General features: G+C 35.6%; 1 protein-coding gene across 1 annotated transcript in view; it reads right to left on the reverse strand.

The window, feature by feature from the left end:
* The window catches only part of DIAPH3 (diaphanous related formin 3), a 413,319-nt gene that overhangs the window by 211,134 nt on the left and 178,912 nt on the right, over nt 1-23,273 (reverse strand). Inside the window, 6 exon segments of the mRNA XM_079902970.1 lie at nt 1,630-1,734; nt 14,336-14,400; nt 17,142-17,260; nt 20,788-20,904; nt 21,741-21,859; nt 22,146-22,252. Of these exon segments, the coding sequence (XP_079759096.1) occupies nt 1,630-1,734; nt 14,336-14,400; nt 17,142-17,260; nt 20,788-20,904; nt 21,741-21,859; nt 22,146-22,252 (632 nt within the window).

Here is a 23,273-nt window from a genome sequence, read left to right on the forward strand (position 1 = left end):
TGAATTTCTGCTCTAGATTTTGATGGGTGTGACAGACTTACCACTGATGGGGCCAGACACTGTGACCACCTTGCCCCCCATTCTATCCCCAGCACCTAACAGTACTTGGCTGTTAAGTGACTGAAGGAATGAAGTCACAGATAATAAAACATATTTTATTCATAATCTTTATAATCAGCATAGCTTTGATCAAAGAGAAGTATATTAAGACAAATGCATAGATTTCATGAGAAATACAAACTTATCCAAAGGAAGTATTTGTCAGTTGTTATTCAAAAATGAATAATTGTGGCCAGTGTCAAGTCTCTAATTACAGGCTTTCCTCTAATAGACATAAACAAAGGTCATCACTGTACACAATTTAAAACAACACAGGAGATTCCTTGATTTAATCTGCTTCAAAATGTAAATATATTCCCATTTTACATAAAAGCACATGCAGCAATAACATATCCAAAGATGGTGAATATGTTTTCTATAAATTGACATTTTCTAGAGTAGATTTACGAGTAATGCTTCAACTGGGAAAAATTAAAAAGAAAGGAAAGTCTAAATTTATACTAGCCCAGACCAGGAAAAACTTTTCATGAATATTTCAGTCATTGTCTATAACTCAATCTGAAATTAAAAAACACAAATGTTTTTTTTAATATGAGAGACAAGGAGCCACATAAGAAAGATGAAAACTTTCAATAAATTGTGGTACCTTCTCTTGCAGCACTAAAGAAAGATGATCAGTGAGAATTTTCTTGTAGATAGATTCTATTTTTTTTTTTCCAAAACTGAACACTAACATATAGCTCTTAGGGTATCTTCAAACAGACTCTGCAACAAAACTATACACTAAAGTATAAAAGAAAACAAACTCTCAAAATAACATAAGAAATAGTATACCTAAGACTATTTCAACATAACCATAAATTAGGATGAAAGGAAAACAGCAAAACTATACTTATTGCTCATCATCTTATGTGTAAATCTACAAGAAAAAATTTAGCTGTGAAAATTCTACTTCCTTACTTTCATCCATTTAAAACATGCAGATGATGTATTTCTTGCTACCTAAATGCTTTATGTGTAGAGAGCGTATGTGAGTGTATGTATTATCTGCTCCATAATCCAGATTTGCTCTCTTTTTTGTCATGTTTTAAATGTTTACTTTTGGAAATTGAAAAATTATCAGAAAATGTTCTCATTCAGCTAGAGGTTATCTTTCACTGCAAGGTACCCATAGGCTGAAGGTTTTCAAAAAATAAATAGCTTGAGCAATAATTTTCTGTAGTGGGATAAAGATCAGTGATGAATGACAAGTCTAAGAATAAAAGACTTTCTTACCCTTAACGCTTAATTACCTAGCAAACACGTGACATCAGGTACAAAACCCAAACGAAACATAAGGAAGTAGATTAGTAAAAGTTTAGACGTTCTTAAAAATGCAAGCAGAAAAAAAGGGGCAAAATCATTTTAAAAATAAACACAGCGGAATAGAAATACATATAAACAATAATATGAAAACATACAAGGGAAATTAAAGTTTCAACATTTTGATGCTATGAAGATATGATACGACCTTTGTTCCCCTGGTGAGCTTTCAATACCCAAATTCACTCCAGGTAGATGGTATTTTACCTGTGATTTAAAAGCTTGTAACTCTGCTTGAAGCTCGTTAATCTGTGCCTCTTTTTTCTGCAATTGAGCCTGAGTTTCTTGGTGGTCGGTAAACTCTTTTTCAAACTGAAAAGGAAAAAAGAAAAAGAAACAAAAACACACAAGAAAGAGAGTAAGATGAAAATACAAAGCACTATTCTTCATCTAGAAATTTGATTCTAATGATCTGTTGGTAGAACATAAACTTTTATGAAAGGAGTGGTAGATTTTTGCTAAGTCACCCACAGCTTTTCTCTAGGTCCCTCTAGGTCCCACCAAAATCATTCATTTGCAAAGGAGCAGACAAAGCCATAAATGAAATCTGTGACCATCTCCTCTCAGCAGAACAAACTGGGCCCCCAGTTATCCGGAACCCTGGCATTTTTCTTAAAAGTCCCTAAATATCATGGCAACTTTGTGTAAAATAATAGAGAGCTAGGCATTGTACTGAATTCCCTGACCCCTACCTGCAAAAACTTATACTTGAAACTTGTCTGAAGTTTATCAACATGATTTAAAAGAATTCCACTTTAATATTTATTTATTAATAAATAACTCCACTTTGTAAATGCATCAATTACTTTCTTTTTTCTTACTACAACATCATGAGGTTTAAGGACCTGATGCAGGCTCTAACCTTCAACAACAGTTTAAGAGGATAAAGTCCATTTTATTTATCATTAATCTTTGGGAAATTAATGATAAATTAGTCTTTCAAAGTCCTTAGTGCTTCACTTTGTGGGAGGAAGGCAAATAATAAAATTTGGTGAATCGAATGAGTTTTCTAATTGATACAGCCACTCATCACAAGTCACCATCCTGTATTCAAACACCTTCACCTCGCCATCATCATGACTAAAAACCTCTACTAGCAGAGGTGAATTCAAATAGAGTACTGTCTCATAATCAAGAACAAGTATTTGACTGCCTTTTAAAAATAAAAAATAATAATAATCATTTAAGAAAATACAAATATTTCACAAATGTAGCCTTGAGAGAGTTAGGGTTGGGCTCAGGGTTAGGATTAGGGACTCCATACACTGATGGCTTCCAAGTCCCTACCACCAGCTCAGCTTCACATCTACACTCCAAACTGTAAACCAGTCTATAAATATATTTCCAACTTAATGAACATTTTTCAAGACTAAGAAAGCATTCCAGTATTTTCAAAGCCAATATTATCATCTTCTCTACAAACTTCGATTTTTGAATACTGCTGTTCCATCTAAAAGATAGCGCATATATCATGACTCCTTTGCTCTTAAACCTTTAGTGGCTTCATTATAAAAGCCACACTCATTAACCTAATATCTAAGTATCCCCTGATATCTGGTCCCATACCATCATTTTCCTGTATTCAATAAATATCTAATAGCATGACTATTATGTGTTTCTCAGAGTAGCAGGGACTAGGGGTACAGAGTTTAAGAGAGTATGATCACTGTGTTTAGTAAGCACAGTGTCTGGTGGCAAAGTCAAAGCAAACTAACCACCCAAAATCTATGAAAATTACCAGCAATAAAGAGAGAAAGACTGGAGGCATGTGCAATCTCAGGTTTAAAGAACTTGAGTCATTAGCTGAGAAGTGTAGCTTGCATTTCAAATAGAGTGACTAGCACAGGGTGTACATGAATGACAAGCCATCCCCTGTAAGGGGCACAAAAGAAGGTATGAGAACAAACTGCACAGGATGAAGCTGGAGGTAGACAGGAGTGAAACTGTTGAAAGGAATTTCACAATAAACCAAGAAGCTTTTTTCTTTTTTGTAAAACCTAAAAACTGTAGAGAGCTATTAGAGTATTTATCATAAGAAAACAACATAATCAAATTTGCACTTTGGAAAACCCAACCAGCAGCAGTGTGGACAATGGACTGAAAGATAAATACTAGAGGCATAGAAATGAGTGTAGAGCTACTGAAGTTATCCAAGCAAGAACCGAAGCCCTTCCTAAATGAAGGTAGAAAATAGGGTAACGGAAAGAAAAGAAAAAAATATGTATTTTATATATATATTTATATATATATATATATATATATATATGAACACAATCCAAAATATTAGTGTCTGACTGAACAAAGGAAATGAGTGAGGGGAATATATCTAAGATCACGACATTGTTCTGTTGCTTTGCAAGCCAGCAACAAAGTACTATAATTTGAGGGAATGACATACTTATGGGCAAAAACGATGAATTTGGTTTTGAAGGTATTAAGCTTCAGATACTTATGGGAAATTCAAAATAAATTTATATATGCCTCCACGACTTCCTTGGTGACGGAGTGGTTAAGAATCCGCCTGCGAATGCAGGGGCATGGGTTCAAGCCCTGGTCCAGGAAGATCCCACATGCCACAGAGCAACTAAGCCCGTGTGCCACAACTACTGAGCCTGCACAATAGAGCTTGCATGCCACAACAACTGAGCCCACGTGCCACAACTACTGAAGTCCACGTGCTTAGAGCCTGTGCTCCGCGACAAGAGAAGCCACTGCAATGAGAAGGCTGTGCACTGCAACGAAGAGCAGCCCCCACTCTCCGCAACCAGAGAAAGCCCGCGCACAGCAACAAAGACCCAATGCAGCCAAAAATAAAAATAAAAAAATAAATTTATTAAAAAGAAAAAATTTATATATGCCTCCTCCTTGGCCATCTCACCTTGTTGCCTCACACTAATACATCAGGGCTCACATTAGCTCTTACTTCCTTGGGTAAGTCTTCCCTGGCCACACAAGATCTATAGGCTTACAAACCACATAGGGTTTTCCTACCACAACAATTATCACACTGTAATACAAAATTATCAAAATGTAGTATCACACACCTCAATAATACCCACCAACCTGGAAGCTCACTAATAGTGAGAACCTTTTCTATTTTATTCATCACCTTTCCAAAGCTTTATACTTATAATTAAACTCAATAAATATTCGTTGAGTGAAGTCATGAGACTGTTTCTGTCACAGCTTCCTTTATATGTTGTATAACCACGTCAATATCATATATACCTTTAGGTCCTCAATCTCCCAGCCTCAAAAATCTTTGAGAGGTCATTTTCTCTACTCTCCTTTATACAACTGCTCAGCCAATGTTTACTGCTACTTAGCAAGAAATAAAAAACTAAATTCTTAGGAGATTAAGAATGAAGAAGTCTTTTTCACAATATCAATATGTACACTATCCTATCTTATAGGCCTTACAATAAGATGCAAAAGGAAAAAGAATTATTTATAGGAATAAAAATAAAACTATAAAAACAACCAGTCATAATTAGTACACTCAAAGAAAACTTATTAAAATTAACTTGACCATACTGAGAGTATCTGTATTACTTACCAAAGAGATAAATTTCTACAACTTCCCCTATAAAATGATCAGACGAAATATAAAGTGTGCTTTAGCATTTTTATATCTATAGTCAAATCACAGTAGCCTTGGGGATAAAATGAATCTCCATTAAAGACGTACTTTATAAAAACTGATATGATAGCCTTCTTCTCCAAAAGAGTTAGCAGAGCAGTATTATGCTTACAAAATTACATGCAAAAATGTCAAGAAACACAGTTAAGGTTGAAGCTCTGCTTAATTTCATTCCCTAGGGTAAATGTATTAGTGCATCTGTACAAGAAGGTGGATAACTCAATATACTCTATGTACTTTCTGACATTTCTGGTCTTCATTTTTCAAATTTATGCACTAAAATAAAGAATGTGTCTAGCAACCATGATAGCTTCCTGCCTAAAGCAAAGTATTTACATGTGTCCTTATAAAGCTATCAGAAAAAAATTCTTGCTGACACATACAAAATGATGTGGCAATAGAAATTTTCTATGGAGCAAAAAATATTTTCTGAATATACCTAACACATATAACTGCTGACTAAAAGGAGACAACTAACCTTGAACAAGTTCTTTCTTCTATTTACATGAAAAGCATACAATTTTAAAACAATGTCTTAAGAAAGATATCAAGTTTAACACCAGTCATATATGAATACTGTATACATAAAAATGATTATAAAAGCAAATGTAGGGGAGACCTTCAAGATGGCAGAGGAGTAAGACTTGGAGATCACCTTCCTCCCCACAAATACATCAGAAATACATCTACATGTGGAACAACTTCTAGAAAACACCTACTGAATGCTGTCAGAAGACCTCAGACATCCCAAAGGCAAGAAACTCCCCAGGTACCTGGGTAGGGCAAAAGAAAAAACAGAGACAAAAGAATAGGGACAGTACCTGCACCTCTGGGAGGGAGGTGTGAAGGAGGAAAAGTTCTCACACACTGAGAAGCCCCTTCACTGGTGGAGACGGGGAGTGGCGGGGGGAAAGCTTCGGAGCCACGGAGGAGAGCGCAGCAACAGGGATGCAGAGGGCAAAGTGGAGAGACTCCCGCACAGAGGATCGGTACCGACCAGCACTCACCAGCCCGAAAGGCTTGTCTGCTCATACTCCCGCACAGAGGATCGGTACCGACCAGCACTCACCAGCCCGAAAGGCTTGTCTGCTCATCCACCGGGGCAGGTGGGGGCTGGGAGCTGAGGCTCAGGCTTCGGAGGTCAGATCCCAGGGAGAGGACGGGTTGGCTGCGTGAACACAGCCTGAAGGGGGCTAGGGGGCCACAGTGAGCCAGGAGGGAGTCCAGGAAAAAGTCTGGACCTGCCTAAGAGGCAAGACATTGTTTCTGGGTGCATGAGGAGAGGGGATTCAGAGCACCACCTAAACGAGCTCCAGAGATAGGCACAAGCCACGGCTATCAGCACGAACACCAGAGACAAGCATGAAACGCTAAGGCTGCTGCTGCAGCCACCAAGAAGCCTGTGTGCGAGCACAGGTCACTATCCACACCTCCCCTCCCGGGAGTCTGTGCAGCCCACCACTGCCAGGGTCCCATGATCCAGGGACAACTTCCCCAGGAGAACACACGGCTCGCCTCAAGCTGTTGCAACATCCCCAGCCCTCTGCAGCTGCAGGCTCTGCCCGCATTCCGTACCCCTCCCTCCTCCCGGCCTGAGTGAGCGAGAGCCCACGAATCAGCTGCTACTTTAACCTTTCCTGTCTGAGCGAAGAACTGACGCCAGAGGGTGACCTACACGCAGAGGCGGAGCTAATCCAAAACTGAACCCCAGGAGCTGTGCAAACAACGAACAGAAAGGGAAATTTCTCCCAGCAGCCTCAGGAGCAGCAGATTATATCTTCACAATCAACTTGATGTAGGCTGCATCTGTGGAATACCTGAATAGACAACGAATCATCCCAAAATTGAGGCAGTGAACTTTGGGAGCAAATGTAGACTTGGGGTTTGCTTTCTGCATCTAATTTGTTCCTGGTTTTACGTTTATATTAGTTTAGTATTTAGAGTTTATTATCATTGGTAGATTTGTTTATTGATTTGGTTTCACTCTTCCTCCTTTTTTTTCTTTTTTTAATATATAGATATATATATATTTTTCATTTTTCTCTTATTTTTAGTGTGTATGTGTATGCTTCTTTGTGGGATTTTGTCTGTATAGCTTTGCTTTTACCATTTCTACTAGAGTTCTGTCTGTCCATTTTTTTTTTTTAAGTATAGCTTTTAGCGCTTGTTATCATTGGTGGATTTGTTTTTTGGTTTGGTTACTCTCTTCTTTCTTTCTTCTTTCTATTACTTTTTAACTTTTTTTATTTTTAATCATTTTTTTTAAATTATTTGATTTGACTTGATTTGATTTTTCTCTATTTTTCTCCCTTTGCTTCTGAGCCGTGTGGATGACAGGGTCTTGGTGCTCCAGCCAGGTGTCAGGCCTGCGCCTCTAAGATGGGAAAGCCGAGTTCAGGACATCGGTCCACCAGAGAACTCCCGTCTCCATGTAATATCAAACAGCGAAAGCTCTCCTGGAGATCTCCATCTGAACGTTAAAACCCAGGTCCAGTCAACAACCAGCAAGCTACAGTACTGGACACCCTATGCCAAACAACTAGCAAGACAGGAACACAACCCCACTCATTAGCAGAGAAGCTGCCTAAAATCATAATAAGGTCACAGACACCCCAAAACACACCACCAGAGGCAGTCCTGCAAGACAGAAAGACAAGATCCAGCCTCATCCACCAGAAAACAGGCAGTAGTCCCCTCCACCAGGAAGCCTACAAAACCCACTGAAACAACCTTAGCCACTGGGGGCAGGAACCAAAAACAACGGGAACTACGAACCTGCAGCCTGCGAAAAGGAGACCCCAAACACAGTAAATTAAGCAAAATAAGAAGACAGAGAAACACACAGCAGATGAAGGAGCAAGGTAAAAATCCATCAGGCCATACAAATGAAGAGGAAATAGGCACTCTACCTGAAAAAGAATTCAGAGTAATGACAGTAAAGATAATCCAAAATCTTGGAAATAGAATGGAGAAAATACAAGAAATGTTTAACAAGGACCAAGAAGAACTAAAGAGCAAACAAACAATGATGAACAACTCAATAAATGAAATTAAAAATTCTCTAGAAGGAAGCAATAGCAGAATAACTGAGGCAGAAGAACGCAGAAGTGACCTGGAATACGAAATAGTGGAAATAACTACTGAAGAACAGAAAGAAGAAAAAAGAATGAAGAGAATTGAGGACAACCTCAGAGACCTCTGGGACAACATTAAATGGACCAATGTTCGAATTATACGGGTCCAAGAAGAAGAAAAGAAAAAGGGTCTGAGAAAATATTTGAAGAGAGTATAGTTGAAAATTTCACTAATAGGGGAAAGGAAATAGTCCAGGAAGCACAGAGAGTCCCATACAGGATAAATCCAAGGAGAAACATGCCAAGACACATACTAAACTATCAACTATTAAATACAAACAACAAATATTAAAAGCAGCAAGGGAAAAACAACAAATAACACACAAGGGAATGCCCATAAGGTTAATAGCTGATCTCTCAACAGAAACTCTGCAAGCCAGAAGGGAGTGGCAGGACACATTTAAAGTGATGAAAGGGAAAAACCTAAAACCAAGATTACTCTACACAGCAAAGATCTGAATCAGATTTGATGCAGAAATTAAAACCTTTATAGATAAGCAAAGGCTAAGAGAATTCAGCACCACCAAACCAGCTTCACAACAAATGCTAAAGGAACTTCTCTAGGCAGGAAACACAAGAGAAGGAAAAGACCTACAATAACAAACACAATTCAATTAATAAAATGGTAATAGGAACATGCATATCGATAATTACCTTAAATGTAAATGGATTAAATGCTCCAACCAAAACACAGACTGGCTGAATGGATACAAAACAAGACCCGTATAGATGCTGTCTAAAAGAGACCCACTTCAGACCTAGGGACACATAAAGACTGAAAGTGAGGGGATGGAAAAGATACTCCATGCAACTGGAAATCAAAAGAAAGCTGGAGTACCAATTTTCATATCAGACAAACGGACTTTAAAATAAAGACTATTATAAGAGACAAAGAAGGACATTACATAATGATCAAGGGATCAATCCGAGAAGAAGATATAACAATTGTAAATATTTATGCACCCAACATGAGAGCACCTCAATACATAAGGAAAATGCTAACAGCCATAAAAGGAGAAATGGACAGTAACACACTCATAGTAGGGAAGTTGAAAATTTCCCCACTTTCACCAATGGATAGATCATCCAAAATGAAACTAAATAATGAAACACAAGCTTTATATGATACATTAAACAAGATGGACTTAACTGATATTTATAGGACATTCCATCCAAAAACAACACAATGCACATTCTTCTCAAGTGCTCATGGAACATTTTCCAGGATAGATCATACCCTGAGTCACAAATCAAGCCTTGGTAAATTTAAGAAAATTGAAACCGCATCAAACATCTTTTCCGATCACAACACTATGAGACTACATATCAATTACAGGAAAAAATCTGTAAAAAATACAAACACATGGAGGCTAAACAATACACTCCTTAATAATAAACAAGAGATCACTGAAGAAATCAGAAAGGAAATCAAAAATACCTAGAAACAAAGGAAAATGAAAACACGCCAACCCAATACCTGTAGGATGCAGCAAAAGCAGTTCTGAGAGGAAAGTTTATAGCAATACAATTCTACCTCAAGAAACAAGAAATATCTCAAATAAACAACCTAAACTTACCCCTAAAGCAATTAGAAAAAGAAGAACAAAAAACCTTCAAAGTTAGCAGAAGGAAAGAAAACATAAGGATCAGATCAGAAATAAATGAAAAAGAAATGAAAGAAACAATAGAAAAGATCAATAAAACTAAAAGCTGGTTCCTTAAGAAGATAAACAAAATTGATAAACCATTAGCCAGACTCATCAAGAAAAAAAGGGATAAGACTCAAATCAATAGAATTAGAAAGAAAAAAGGAGAAGTAACAACTCACAATGCAGAAATACAAAGGATCATGAGAGATTACTACAAGCAGCTATATGCCGATAAAATGGACAACCTGGAAGAAATGGACAAATTCTTAGAAAAGTATAACATTCCGAGACTGAACCAGGAAGAAATAGAAAATACAAACACACCAGTCACAAGCACTGAAATTGAGACTGTGATAAAAAATCCTCCAACAAACAATAGCCCACAACCAGAGGGCTTCACAGGTGAATTCTATCAAGCATTTAGAGAGTTAACACCTATCCTTCTAAAACTCCTCCAAAATATAGCAGAGGGAGGAACACTCTCAAACTCATTCTACTAGGCCACCATCACCCTGACACCAAAACCAGACAAAGATGTCACAAAGAAAGAAAACTACAGGCCAGTATCACTGATGAACATAGATGTAAAAATCCTCAACAAAATACTACAAACAGAATTCAACAGGATGTTAAAAGGATCATACACCATGATCAAGTGGCGTTTATCCCAGGAATGCAAGAATTCTTCAATATATGCAAATCAATCAATGTGATAAACCATATTAACAAACTGAAGGAGGAAAACCATATGATCATCGCAACAGATACAGCTAAAGCTTTTGACAAAATTCAACACCGATTTATGATAAAAACTCTCCGGAAAGTAGGCACAGAGGGAACCTACCTCAACATAATAAACACCATATATGACAAACCCACCACAAGTAGCATACTCAATTGTGAAAAACTGAAAGCATTTCCACTAAGATCAGGAACAAGACAAGGATGTTCACTCTTGCCACTCTTATTTAACATAGTTTTGGAAGTCCTAGCCACAGCAAGCAGAGAAGAAAAAGAAATAAAAGGAATACGAATTGGAAAAGAAGAAGTAAAACTGTCACTGTTTCAGATGACATGATACTATACATAGAGAATCCTAAAGATGCCACCAGAAAACTACTAGAACTAATCAATGAATTTGGTAAGGTTGCAGGATACAAAATTAATGCACAAAATCTCTGGCATTCCTATACACCTACAACGAAAAATCAGTTAGTGAAATTAAGGAAACAATCCCATTTACCACTGCAACAAAAAGAATAAAATACCTAGGAATAAACCTACCTAAGGAGACAAAAGACCTCTATGCAGAAAACTATAAGACACTGATGAAAGAAATTAAAGATGATACAAACAGATGGAGAGATATACCACGTTCTTGGATTGGAAGAAGCAACATTGTCAAAATGATGATACTACCAACAAAAAATTTCACAATTTATATGGAAACACAAAAGTCCCCGAATAGCCAAAGCAATCTTGAGAAAGAAAAACGGAGCTGGAGGAATCAGGCTCCCTGACTTCAGACTATACTCAAAGCTACAGTAATCAAGACAGTATGGTACTGGCAGAAAAACAGAAATATAGATCAATGGAACAGGATAGAAAGCCCAGACATAAACTCCCGTCCATATGGTCACCTTATTTTTGATAAAGGAGGCAAGAATATACAATGGAGAAAAGACAGCCTCTTCAATAAGTGGTGCTGGGAAAACTGGACAGCTACATGTAAAAGAATGAAATTAGAACACTCCCTAACACCATACACAAAAATAAACTCAAAATTGATTCAAGACCTAAATGTAACGCCAAACACTATAAAACTCTTAGAGGAAAACATAGGCAGAACACTCTATGACAGAAATCACAGCAAGATCCTTTTTGATGCACCTCCTACAGAAATGGAAATACAAACAAAAATAAACAAATGGGACCTAATGCAACTTAAAAGCTTTTGCACAGCAAAGGAAACCATAAACAAGACAAAAAGACAACCCTCAGAATGGGAGAAAATATTTGCAAATGAAGCAACTGGCAAAGGATAAATTTCCAAAATATACAAACAGCTCATGGAGCTCAATATCAAAAAAATGAACAACCCAATCCAAAAATGGTCAGAAGACCTAAATAGACATTTCTCCAAAAAAGATATATAGATTGCCAACAAACACATGAAAGAACGCTCAACATCACTAATCATTAGAGAAATGCAAATCAAAACTACAATGAGGTATCACCTCACACTGGTCAGAATGGCCATCATCAGAAAATCTACAAACAATAAATGCTGGAGGTGGTGTGGAGAAAAGGGAACTCTGTTGCACTGTTGGTGGAAATGTAAATTGATACAGCCACTATGGTGAACAGTATGGAGATTCCTAAAACACTAAAAATAGAACTACCATATGACCCAGCAATCCCACTCCTGGGCATATACCCTGAGAAAACCATAAGTCAAAAAGAGTCATGTACCAGAGTGTTCACTGCAGCTCTATTTACAATAGCCAGGACATGGAAGCAACCTAAGTGTCCATCGACAGATGAATGGATAAAGAAGATGTGGCACATATATACGGTTGAATATTACTCATCCATAAAAAGAAACGAAATGGAGTTATTTGTAGTGAGGTGGATGAACCTATATTCTGTCATACAGAGTGAAGTCAGAAAGAGAAAAACAAATACCATATGCTAACACATATATATGGAATCTAAAAAAAAATAATAATGGTCATGAAGAACCTAGGGGCAAGATGGGAATAAAGACACAGACTTACTAGAGAATGGACTTGAGGACATGGGGAGGGGGAAGTGTAAGCTGGGATGAAGTGAGAGATTGGCATGGACTTACATATACTACCAAATGTAAAATAGATAGCTAGTGGGAAGCAGCCGCATAGCACAGGGAGATCAGCTCGGTGCTTTGTGACCACCTAGAGGGGTGGGATAGGGAGGGTGGGAGGGAGACACAAGAGGCAGGAGATATGGGGATATATGTATATGTATAGCTGATTCACTTTGTTATAAAGCAGAAACTAACAAACCATTGTAAAGCAATTATACTCCATAAAGATGTTTTAAAAAAAAAGGAAATTTAAACTATCTGGGATGCATTCAAATCAAACAGTTGAAAGTTTGCTACTACTTTCCCACGATGAATTGAAGTATTTACTGAGCTTCGAATACAGAGTCAGTGAGGTGAAAGGTCACCATACAACACAAACATTTATCAACTGGAACACTTATGACACTTAATTTAAAGGATCTAATAATTTGTTTCCCCCTGTAAACTAAGTTGCTTCGCAGCAATGGTGATATATCCACAGCTGTAATCCAAGCCTACAGCCAAAGGCCTGGGAGATAATATCCTCTCACTAAGTATTTGATGAAACTTAGGACTTCTTAGACAGGATACTTACAAAGTTTTTCATAAGTTACAAATAACTTATGAAAGTGTCTACCATTTGCAAGTTATGTTTTGTCTTAAAAGTCTATAAAAAATGTACAATTCTCTCAAGATTCATTTAGGGCCTGACACATCAAAAATGTAGACTCTCTGGAATAGTGCCTAACTCAGTGTAAATGTTCCTTTTGTATGTGTTCATTGAGGTGGTGGTAGCAGTAATTACCATGATTCTTTGAATGTGAGGAACCAGCCCTAAGAATTCAAATCAGAATGACTACTTAAAATGTAAAGAATCCAACAACAACAAAAAATAATAAAATTTAAAAGTAAAATTTTAAAAACAGAGAAAAAGTCCAATAGATACCCATTAAGTAGAGATAAAAGCACAAAACAGTACCTTAAAGAAAAGTGGGGAATGGCTAGATGGTCAGCAATACTATTGGCCAGAAACAAATGAAACTGCTGACATTCAATACTTTTTATCTATGAAAATGATAATTTTATGTGGTTCCTCTTAGTCTAATGAAGTAACTTTAATCAAAACAGAAAGCAAGTTAAACTTTTTCTCTTAAAATTTTTAGACATAATTTCAATCTTAAGGGCCTGAATTTATATGATGTCTTGGGAAATACTCCAATCTTAAAATGCTGACTCTATACATTGTCAATCATTTATTCATTCAACTCATTCAAAGAATATGTTTTAGTTCTCAGTCCAGGAATTGTTCTAGGTGCCAGGATAGTGAATAAAGCAAACACAAATCCCTCATAAAGTTTATTCCAGAGGGAGAAATAAACAAGACATTCGCATATACACACACAGATACCTAAATTGTGCAACGTATCAGATGGTGATAAATACAACAGTAGAAAAACAAGAAAAGAAGCACAGGGAGGGTCAGAGTTGGGAGTGGGGAGTTTAAATGTTTAAATATAATGGTCCAGGAAGTCCTCCTCAGAGAATGGCATTTGTGCAAATCCCTGAAGGAGGTAAAGAAGGAAGTGAGAAGGCACAGAGTCCATGAGGCAGAAGCAGAGCTGCAGGAGCCCCCATATAGTCTTGCAAAGTTAGTCAAATTACTTACTTTCTTGTTAAGTTCTGATGCTTTCTCTTCAAACTCTTCTAGTTTCACCTGATACATGCAAATATCTAAAATTGCAATGACAAAATTTTTATTAAATTCATTGTTACTTTAAAAGTTTAAAAAGAAAAAAACCAGAAAAATTAGAAATAGTGTCAGTAATAAAATCAACAAAATGGTGAAACATATAATGTTGGAATGGAGGATTTTCTAAGCATGATACCAAGGTCACAAAATATAAGGAGAAAGATAAACCAAATTACAATTCTAACCTTGTATTAGGCAAAAGGAGGAGGGAGTTCAACTGTAACATACAATACTAAAAGGTTGCTATCCTCAATTCATAAATATTTTGAAAAAAGAGGAGAAGAGGATAGTCAATACCAACTAGGAAAATGTGCAATAGTAATGAGCAGAAAATTAAGAATAAAAAAATTAAAAATTGCTAAATCATAAGAACAGATACTTGATTTTCCCTAGTAATATGAAAATATAAAAAGTTTTAATGAGAAATAAGCAAAGATTAAATGATCCCTAATGTCAAGTATTGGAGATAGCACAGGGAACCCTACTCTCCTAAAAACAGTGGAAGTATAATTAAGGAACTTTGCTGATGAGAAATGATGCAATATGTACTAAAACTTAAAATTAATATTTTCTTTCACCCAGTAATGTATTTCTAGGACTTCGCCTTTAAGCAAGAATATTCATTAAAATATTATGTTAGCAAAAAACTGCAAATAACTTAAATGTCCACCAATAATAGATTGACTAATAAGCTCTGATATGTATCCACATGATGGGATACTTGGCAAGAGAAGTAATTCATATTATGAATGAATTCATTATGGATGTCTCATGAATGTACTGTATCCCTTCTTTCTTTTTTTAATGAAAGTAATAATGAAAATGGTTTAAGAAAATATACCACAGAACAAGTTAGAAGAAGCAAAAGTCAACCAAATCATTGCATCCAAAACTCAGCCCCACTTCCTAAATGCTTCCTCTTACAGCTCTGGTGGTTAGCTTCCTAACTCTAAATAAAGTGTGTACACCATTATTTTCTGATTTAACTATTTAGGACATTATAGATAATTTCCTACTATGAAATAAGAAAACACTGTTTCCCATCTAATCCCAATTTTTGATAATTTTACTTTCATTTGGCTGGCTCTGTAGCACTAAATTAATACTTAATCCTCTGATTCCTGTTGCACAGACAGCATCTCTTGAATCCCTCTTTTAATATATGGAGTTATCTGTGCCCTATACTTTCCAATATCTGTCTCCCCTACTGTCCTCTCTCACCTAAGCGTGTAAATACAGGGACACTCTCTTCTGTACTTAAGTCTTCTGCATTGTGTCTATAAGTTTATTCTAAACATTTACAATAAATAAACACAATGGACTTATTATAACTATGTAACATGTTTCACTTATATAGCCAAGAAGTATTCAAAGATTATATAGTATTTCCTTCTCAAGAATTCAATGTCAAAACCTCTCACCTACTCAAGAAAAAATATTCCTAATGTCCAGGTAGAAAAAGTTTTCTCTTCAGACACTATTCAGAATCATTCCAGATTTTAGTTTGCTACATATTTAGAGCATATTTTTCTTCATTTCTATGTCCCTCCCACCCCCAAGAACTCCTAATTTCTTCTCTCCTGCAGAGAGAAACAAGTATTCACTTTATCAGTCTCACTAGTATTATGTACTCCTTTCTCATTCTATACATTCCACACTTCTTCCTGAACTCAAATATTATATGAAGAAAAAACAACTTCATGCAAATAATAGATATTCCTTTTTAATGCTAAACCAAGATTTGACATACGGTAACTTCTTAAACATTAGTTACAATGTGGAATCGGGTATGATGTCAATGACCATTTTGTACTGTTACTTTTAAATCATTTAGACACATCAAGCCCTGGTCATTTGGGAAAGAGTGGTTTGCAGAGTCATGCAGATCCTCCAAATGGTGACACATCTCATCATACAATATCAAAATAAACAGATAGGGTAATACCACCACTGATCTCATCAGAAAAAAATTTAGGACCGCAAAGCTGCCAAGATGATGGTAGCAAGTACAAGTTTTCCAAAACTCAAATATTTACCTGAATATTCCAATTTTATCATTGGTAACATATTCTATCATTTTCATTGAAGTTACAGACACATTTTATTTCATTTTTAGGAAAGTGTGTGCCAAACACTCACATCTGAGTAGCCACAATTTGTATGACGATCCTTTTTTCAAAGTTAAAAAAAAAAAGCAGGCATTTCAGCTGGCAGCTCAGACGATTACACAAGTATTTCCAATTGGACTCTGGTTTGCAGCACAAGTGATTCACACACACAATATATTGAATATTGAATATATTCACACAGAATATTGAAATGATGTGTGTGCAAAGGTAGATATTTAATAAAATTAACTTTTTTTAGTTCTTTATCAAGGACATTCTTAAATAAAAAATGGCACTTTTTTTGTTTCATTTCCTTTGTTTTACTGAGAATAAAGAATCCCATGGCTACTAATACTGTTTGGTGCCACTGCCTTGATTCACAACAAAGTACCAGCAGTTTTCCCAATATTGCTCTGAAAATACCAACAGAGTAAAAATGCCAAATAACTGTCTCAGTATTGTTATGAAAATAGTTTTGACTATTAGGACCTCCTGAAAAGGTATCCAGGACCCTCTGGAGTCTACAGCCCACACTGTGAGAAACAACACTCTAGCACTAACCCATGGGTAAGGGACATAAGGTATTTTCATTTAAATAACAGAGAAACACTCACCAACAAACTGACTTAAATCTAAGTCTAGTCTTTTTCGATATGTGAAGTCTGGATCCATCCCATCTCTATGCAGTACAATCTGGGATACACACTCATCAATTAATTTGAAGTACTGTTGCCTAGAACCAAGGAAAAGAATAAATGTACACTCTATTAGTGTAACTTTACATCAAAACATTTCAGTAGCTTGATTTCTACTTCAATAATGTACAACTGTATAGTTTCAACAGTTGACATATAGATTTAACATGAGAGTGAGAGTAAATACAACTGCCACTTTCCTTCTAATGATTTTAACACATTACATTTTTTATGATCTTTTAGCTATAAATACAGTGTGCTTTAAAGATCATTTTCTTGCAAAAGTCAGAATCTCCAGAAGATTTTACAAACAAAACCAAACTACAGTGATAGAGACAGTGATAGAGAGGGTGGGTAATATTCTAATGAATACAGTCCTCCATCCGAACCACCACCTAGGACTATTTCTTCTCAATGACTTTTTGCACAGTTTTCCTCTCCAACCCCTTCTCACCACGTATGTGATGATGCCTCCAGCTACTTGAGACTTCCTTCCCTGTATACTATGACCTACTGCCCTGGACCTATTTACCTGGTACCTAATAAACCATCCATTATGCTGAATAAAATTCACTACAGCTTAACATTAGCAAATAAGACAATGTTCATTAATTGTCATAGAGTAAAAATATTCAAGACATAGTGTTCTTGGATACAAATTAAAGCAAGAAGGTATTATCAATGCTTTCCTCAATTTTCTCAACTTCTTTCAATGAAATAATCTCCCATTCCCTAATATTTTAGCTATAATAACCACATTTACACTTGAGGTACATAAATTGCACACACGTTTCTAGCTATCACATTTAAAAACTGAGATGACGCACTCTGTCCCTTTTTTACTCTTATTTAATGTTATCTTGATGTTGTTTTAATAAAAACATGGCTTAAATTAACACCAGCTATTGTGTATAATGTTTTTAAAAAACATAATGTCATTAAGTGTTTTCTCACTTCCACCACCCTAAATTATGAGCTCATTTATAATGTAGCTGAAAATTCATGCAAAAACTCTTTCAGTAAGGCAATACTAGTAAAGAACAATGTACGTCTGGAATTCAGAAATGTAAATCTAGAAAATAATCTCTATGAGTGATACTGGTAAGGTAGTGAATATGTCAAAGGAATATGTAAACAACCTAATTAAGGGATAAACATAAATGTCATTACTTCATTAATAAAAGTCATTTTTGTTGGAGAATATTTTGAAATCACCTTCACTTTCCCTGCAGTTTTTTTTTTTTACCAAATATCAGAAATTATCTCCCATGCACATTCAACTAACATGCTATTCTGCACACAATAAGCCATTAGTAATTTGTTACAGAATTGAATTTGATCTTCTATCCACCTTCCAATTATCTTACTGCATTTGATTTTTCTTGGGGACCTTTGATGTACATTCTCCAATCGAGTTCCATTTCAGTAAAATTTCCTTTTGTTCCAGATGTGAAAGTAAGCAAAGATTTTAATTTTCCTATCCACTAATTCTTTTAAATGACAATATTTTGCATTCTACAATGAAAATTAATTTATAAAAAACTTCAAAATTTGTATTTATTAATGTTAATATTAATTTTAAATGTTCATCAGTTGAAAATGTTCAGATAACTGAATATTTCTGAAAGGTGAAATCTAGGTCCATTCGAGATAGTAAAACCGAAAAATGAAGGTAAAACTAAAAGAACAAGATTTATGAATCTTGGACTACACAGCAAAAAGAGTAAAATTTACTGTATGTTAATTAAAAGGATGAATATATAATAAAAATATTATGTAAGTGACCACAATTCTGACTCTATCTTGTAATAAATGTATACTCACTATAAGAATCAACAACAACAATAATAGTAATAAATAACTGAGAATTTTGGAACATAGGAAAGAATCGATGGGATCGTCTTCACTACGGCAGTCATGGGAAGAATTCTGCCTTCATAGCAACCATATCTGGAACAAAGACCAAGGGCCTCGGGCTTAAAGAGCCAAGAAAGAAGGCAACATAGACGAGTATCAAACTTAAAAGGTGCTACTCAAAAAATGACCAAACTAGATGAACTTCTATGCCTCACTAATGTCACTTTGGTAATGCTACAATGTAATATTTCTTTAGACTCTTGATTCCACTAAAGTGAAAGGCTCGCCTGAGTGTGCCCCACTACAGTTGTGCTTTTTAATCTGTTTTGAAGTTAGACACAACCACATGTTCCCTGGAACACAGATGAAGGGATTAAATAACCCCCTTTGTAACACTGTAGACACATTCAACGCTTCAAAAGCAAACAGCAGTCTTAAATTCTTGGAAATTCAAGCGGCAAAAAATCAGAGGATGACAGGACCAATCATACAGGTATCAAGAAAAGGATGGGGCTACTTTAGAATAAATGGAAGTTCCAAGTTTATTTTTAGGTAAATCTTCAGGAGAGTATAGTATTACAATTAGTGGGGTACCTATGATACTTAAAAATATTATTAATCAAGTATTAGTATTTTTTATCTAGCATTTATAGAGTGGTTAAATATTTAAAGTGTCTTATTTTAATAAAATATGAGAAAGAAGCAAATGAAGTCTCAAAACAGGTTCCTGAACTCTATTTTAGAATATCACTGGGACTTCCCAATTCTACAAAGGAAAGAGGTAGGGTGGATGATCTGTGCTCATCTCGAAGAACCTAAAGTTTTACCACGTTTAGACTTTTATTCCATTCACTTGTTAGGTACATCAAAAACCTAAATTGCACCCTCTGACATCACCTAGAGGACACAGCCTGAATGAGACTGTCTAGCAACTCCTTCTACTTGAAATTAGAGTAAGAAAAGACATACTACCCATAGTATTTGAGAATAAATTTCAGCAAAATTACATTAAAGGTGACCAAAATGGTTTTATATTCAAAGATCTCAGCTTCCTTCATAAAACAGTAATAAAAGAGTTAAGAGGGTATAGAGGACATTTATTGAGCATACACCACATGCCAGATATTTGGCTAGGAGTCTCACTCATGTTACCATTTTAATCTTCATAACAGTCCAGCAGCTTAAGTGTTACTATCCATATATAACTACAGATAAACATGGATAAACAATTATTTTCTTTAAACAATTTGTTACGCTCAAGATGTCTAGGATATAATCAAACTTGAGAAGTCATTTGTCTAGCTTTCTGATACATTAGCAACATTAAACACAACTGTATTATTAAGGAACTTGCTAGCTACTTAAACACTAATAAAAGTGATGTTTAGTATCTGCCATTCCTACTGCCTAGGGACTAACCAGAAAACATTATTCATCACCCAGTAAACTAGTAATTTGTTGCTAGTTTGCATTTTTATTCAGCTGAAAAGTTGTAACCAAGAATCTGCTGGAGCTTAGAAAGTAATAGTAATATCATTTTATACCATTTTACCATTTTCAGAGGAAACAGTGCATTCTATGAATCAATACTATGAAAGAAATACAAAACTTAAAAATATTTGCTTGCCCAAATCAAACATCAGGTGAATTTCACAATTAATAGAATTTTATTAGTGAAAGAAAATATTAGAATATAGCTTCCTCTTACCTTATAAAATAATCATTTCGAATCAGCAAAAGATGCTGCAGAATTGAAATGAAATATCCCTCTGCTCTGGTTTCCTTAACTGTGTTCCACACCATGTTGTGAAGATCATTCGCTTCAGTAAACTGATTAAGGAATATGTGGATTTATTTATCCTCTATACCGAACAACTGCAATAATGTGACACGGAATCTGCTCTGTAAGGCTTCGAAAGATTACTGTGTATCTTAACCTAAAATAGGCATCATATATACTCAGCATATAATAAAACACATGTAGTTAGGAATGAGAATAGAGGGAAAACTATGTGCAAATGACAACCTGACCTGACACTTCCTGTCTTCTCCTCCACAATCAACTCCAACCAATATTCCTCTCTTGAGCCAAGATACTGCTGGCAGAAAGAGTAGTGGGCAGCTGGTTGTGAATGAAGTCTTTGGCTTCTGGGGGAGCCCTGACCAAGAGGGCTGGTGCCAGGCATTACCTACCATGGAGCAGCCCCAGTGGAAGACAGAAAGGTGGCAGATCTCTGGACAAGCACAGACATCTGCAGATGCACAGAATTAACAAAGGCCCGTATGAGGATACACCCAAGGTACAGGGTAGGAACTAACCAGCAGGCTAAGGGCACCTATTCCTAATGATGAAGGGACTAGGGGGAGGGGAGGTGCCAAACAAAAAGAACAGATTGTACATGTATACATAAGAGGCTTGTCTAAAAAGCATCCATTTGTAGATTGTAACATCCATTTGCATATGCATGTATTCACAAAAACGCACATAAACTAATAAAATAAAAAAGGTTTATACAAACATCCTTCTGATTCAATAAAGGTTTGATTTTATATCATTTATCTAGAAATGGCTTCAGAAGTTTAATATTTTATGGGGTGGGGGCTGTTTAAGGGTTAGCAGTAATTTTACATATTTGATTAGACTTCAGAACAAAAGGATATTCAAGTTCAGCTCTAACATCTTCGAGGCGATGGAAGAACTCAATCAAATCCTCTTCCTTATGCTCGTCAAAGACTTTAAGTTGGATATCCAGGCCATCATTCTTAATACGCTTTAAATTCTAGAGATATTAAATAGGAGTTATAAGGAACAGTTTTGTTTTTAACGATGCAAAAAATTAATGAAAAACATAAACAATAAACCAACCATTCAACTTGATTTACAGCATTCAAACACTTAAAGTGTTAAATAATACTCAAACCTTATCATCTATTTCAAAAATAGATTTTATACTCAAGCCTTTTTTCCCACAGATAAATTATTCTTAAAGGTAATTTATCTAAATTTCCCCCTACTCAAGTACTTCTCTAATTTAAATATTAATAAGGAGACTGCAGGGCACTTACTGGCAATATCTCTTTCAATCCACAACGCATAAATTCATTTCTGATGTGAAGCCTGAAGTCCAAATCATCAGGAGATGTAACAAGGGCATTGATAAGCTGCATACATGCTACCTACAATAAATTACACAGCAAGACTTAGACTTGGATTCTGACATTAAAGGAGTAATAGAACTGAAACATCAAGGCTGTGTTCCAAGTATTATCAAATATCTTCCTTCACAGGTGAGTCTATTAAAACGATAATTTGTATGTAAAATATTTTAGTCAATTATAAATTAGACAAGAAATATAGTTTCAGGGGAATTTTTAATTCACTCCAACCAAAAGTTAAGTTCTTCTCCAAAAATATCATACCATACACATAAGACATAAACTGAACACACACTAGTTGAAAAACTATAAATATCCTTAGATAGATCCTATCCTAAAATAGGATAATAAAATAATTTCTCATTCATCAAGAGAAACCCAAAGACTTTAAGTCAATGAGAGTTAGCAAAGGCCTGAAACTAGTTAATGGGGTTGTTATAACCAAAAATTATATTATGAACATTGCACAGCTAATTACCAGAAGTTAACTTATCAGGCAATGGTTCCTACACTTTGACAAAAATTCAGCTTACTGTGTGTTACGCTTATTAAGAAGACATAAGGAAATAACATAGCTAACTAAATGCTTTAGTTTATAACTTAAATGATGAAAATTAAAAATCGCTGTATTTTCCCATTCATATTTAACACTCCAAATTTCAACCTGGATCTCCTTTTTTTTTTAATCCCTGGCTGAATTGTATCTTTCATTATCCAAAATCTATATAATGGAAGCAAAAGAGGTTGCTTCTAGAGAAGCAAAGAATTCTTTGCTGTTGTTGATGATGTTATTTTTCTAAGTCCATATTCTACCAAAATCTAACAAGAAAGACCAGCTTACTGATCAATGTGTTTAACCTCATGCTGTTCCCTAAATTGTCCTTTTTCCATCCCTTAAGGCAAGGTTTATATGAATTTAAAATGCCAGTTTGGGATTAAGACACCAACAGGGGTCTCAGTTCCTGCTGGTTGAAATATATTATAATTGTTCTATTTGATATCTAAACACTAAAATCTGGCCAGCATGCCTCTACTGTC

Source organism: Stenella coeruleoalba (genome assembly GCF_951394435.1).
Source record: "Stenella coeruleoalba genome assembly, chromosome: 18".
Classification (NCBI taxonomy): Eukaryota; Metazoa; Chordata; class Mammalia; order Artiodactyla; family Delphinidae; genus Stenella; species Stenella coeruleoalba.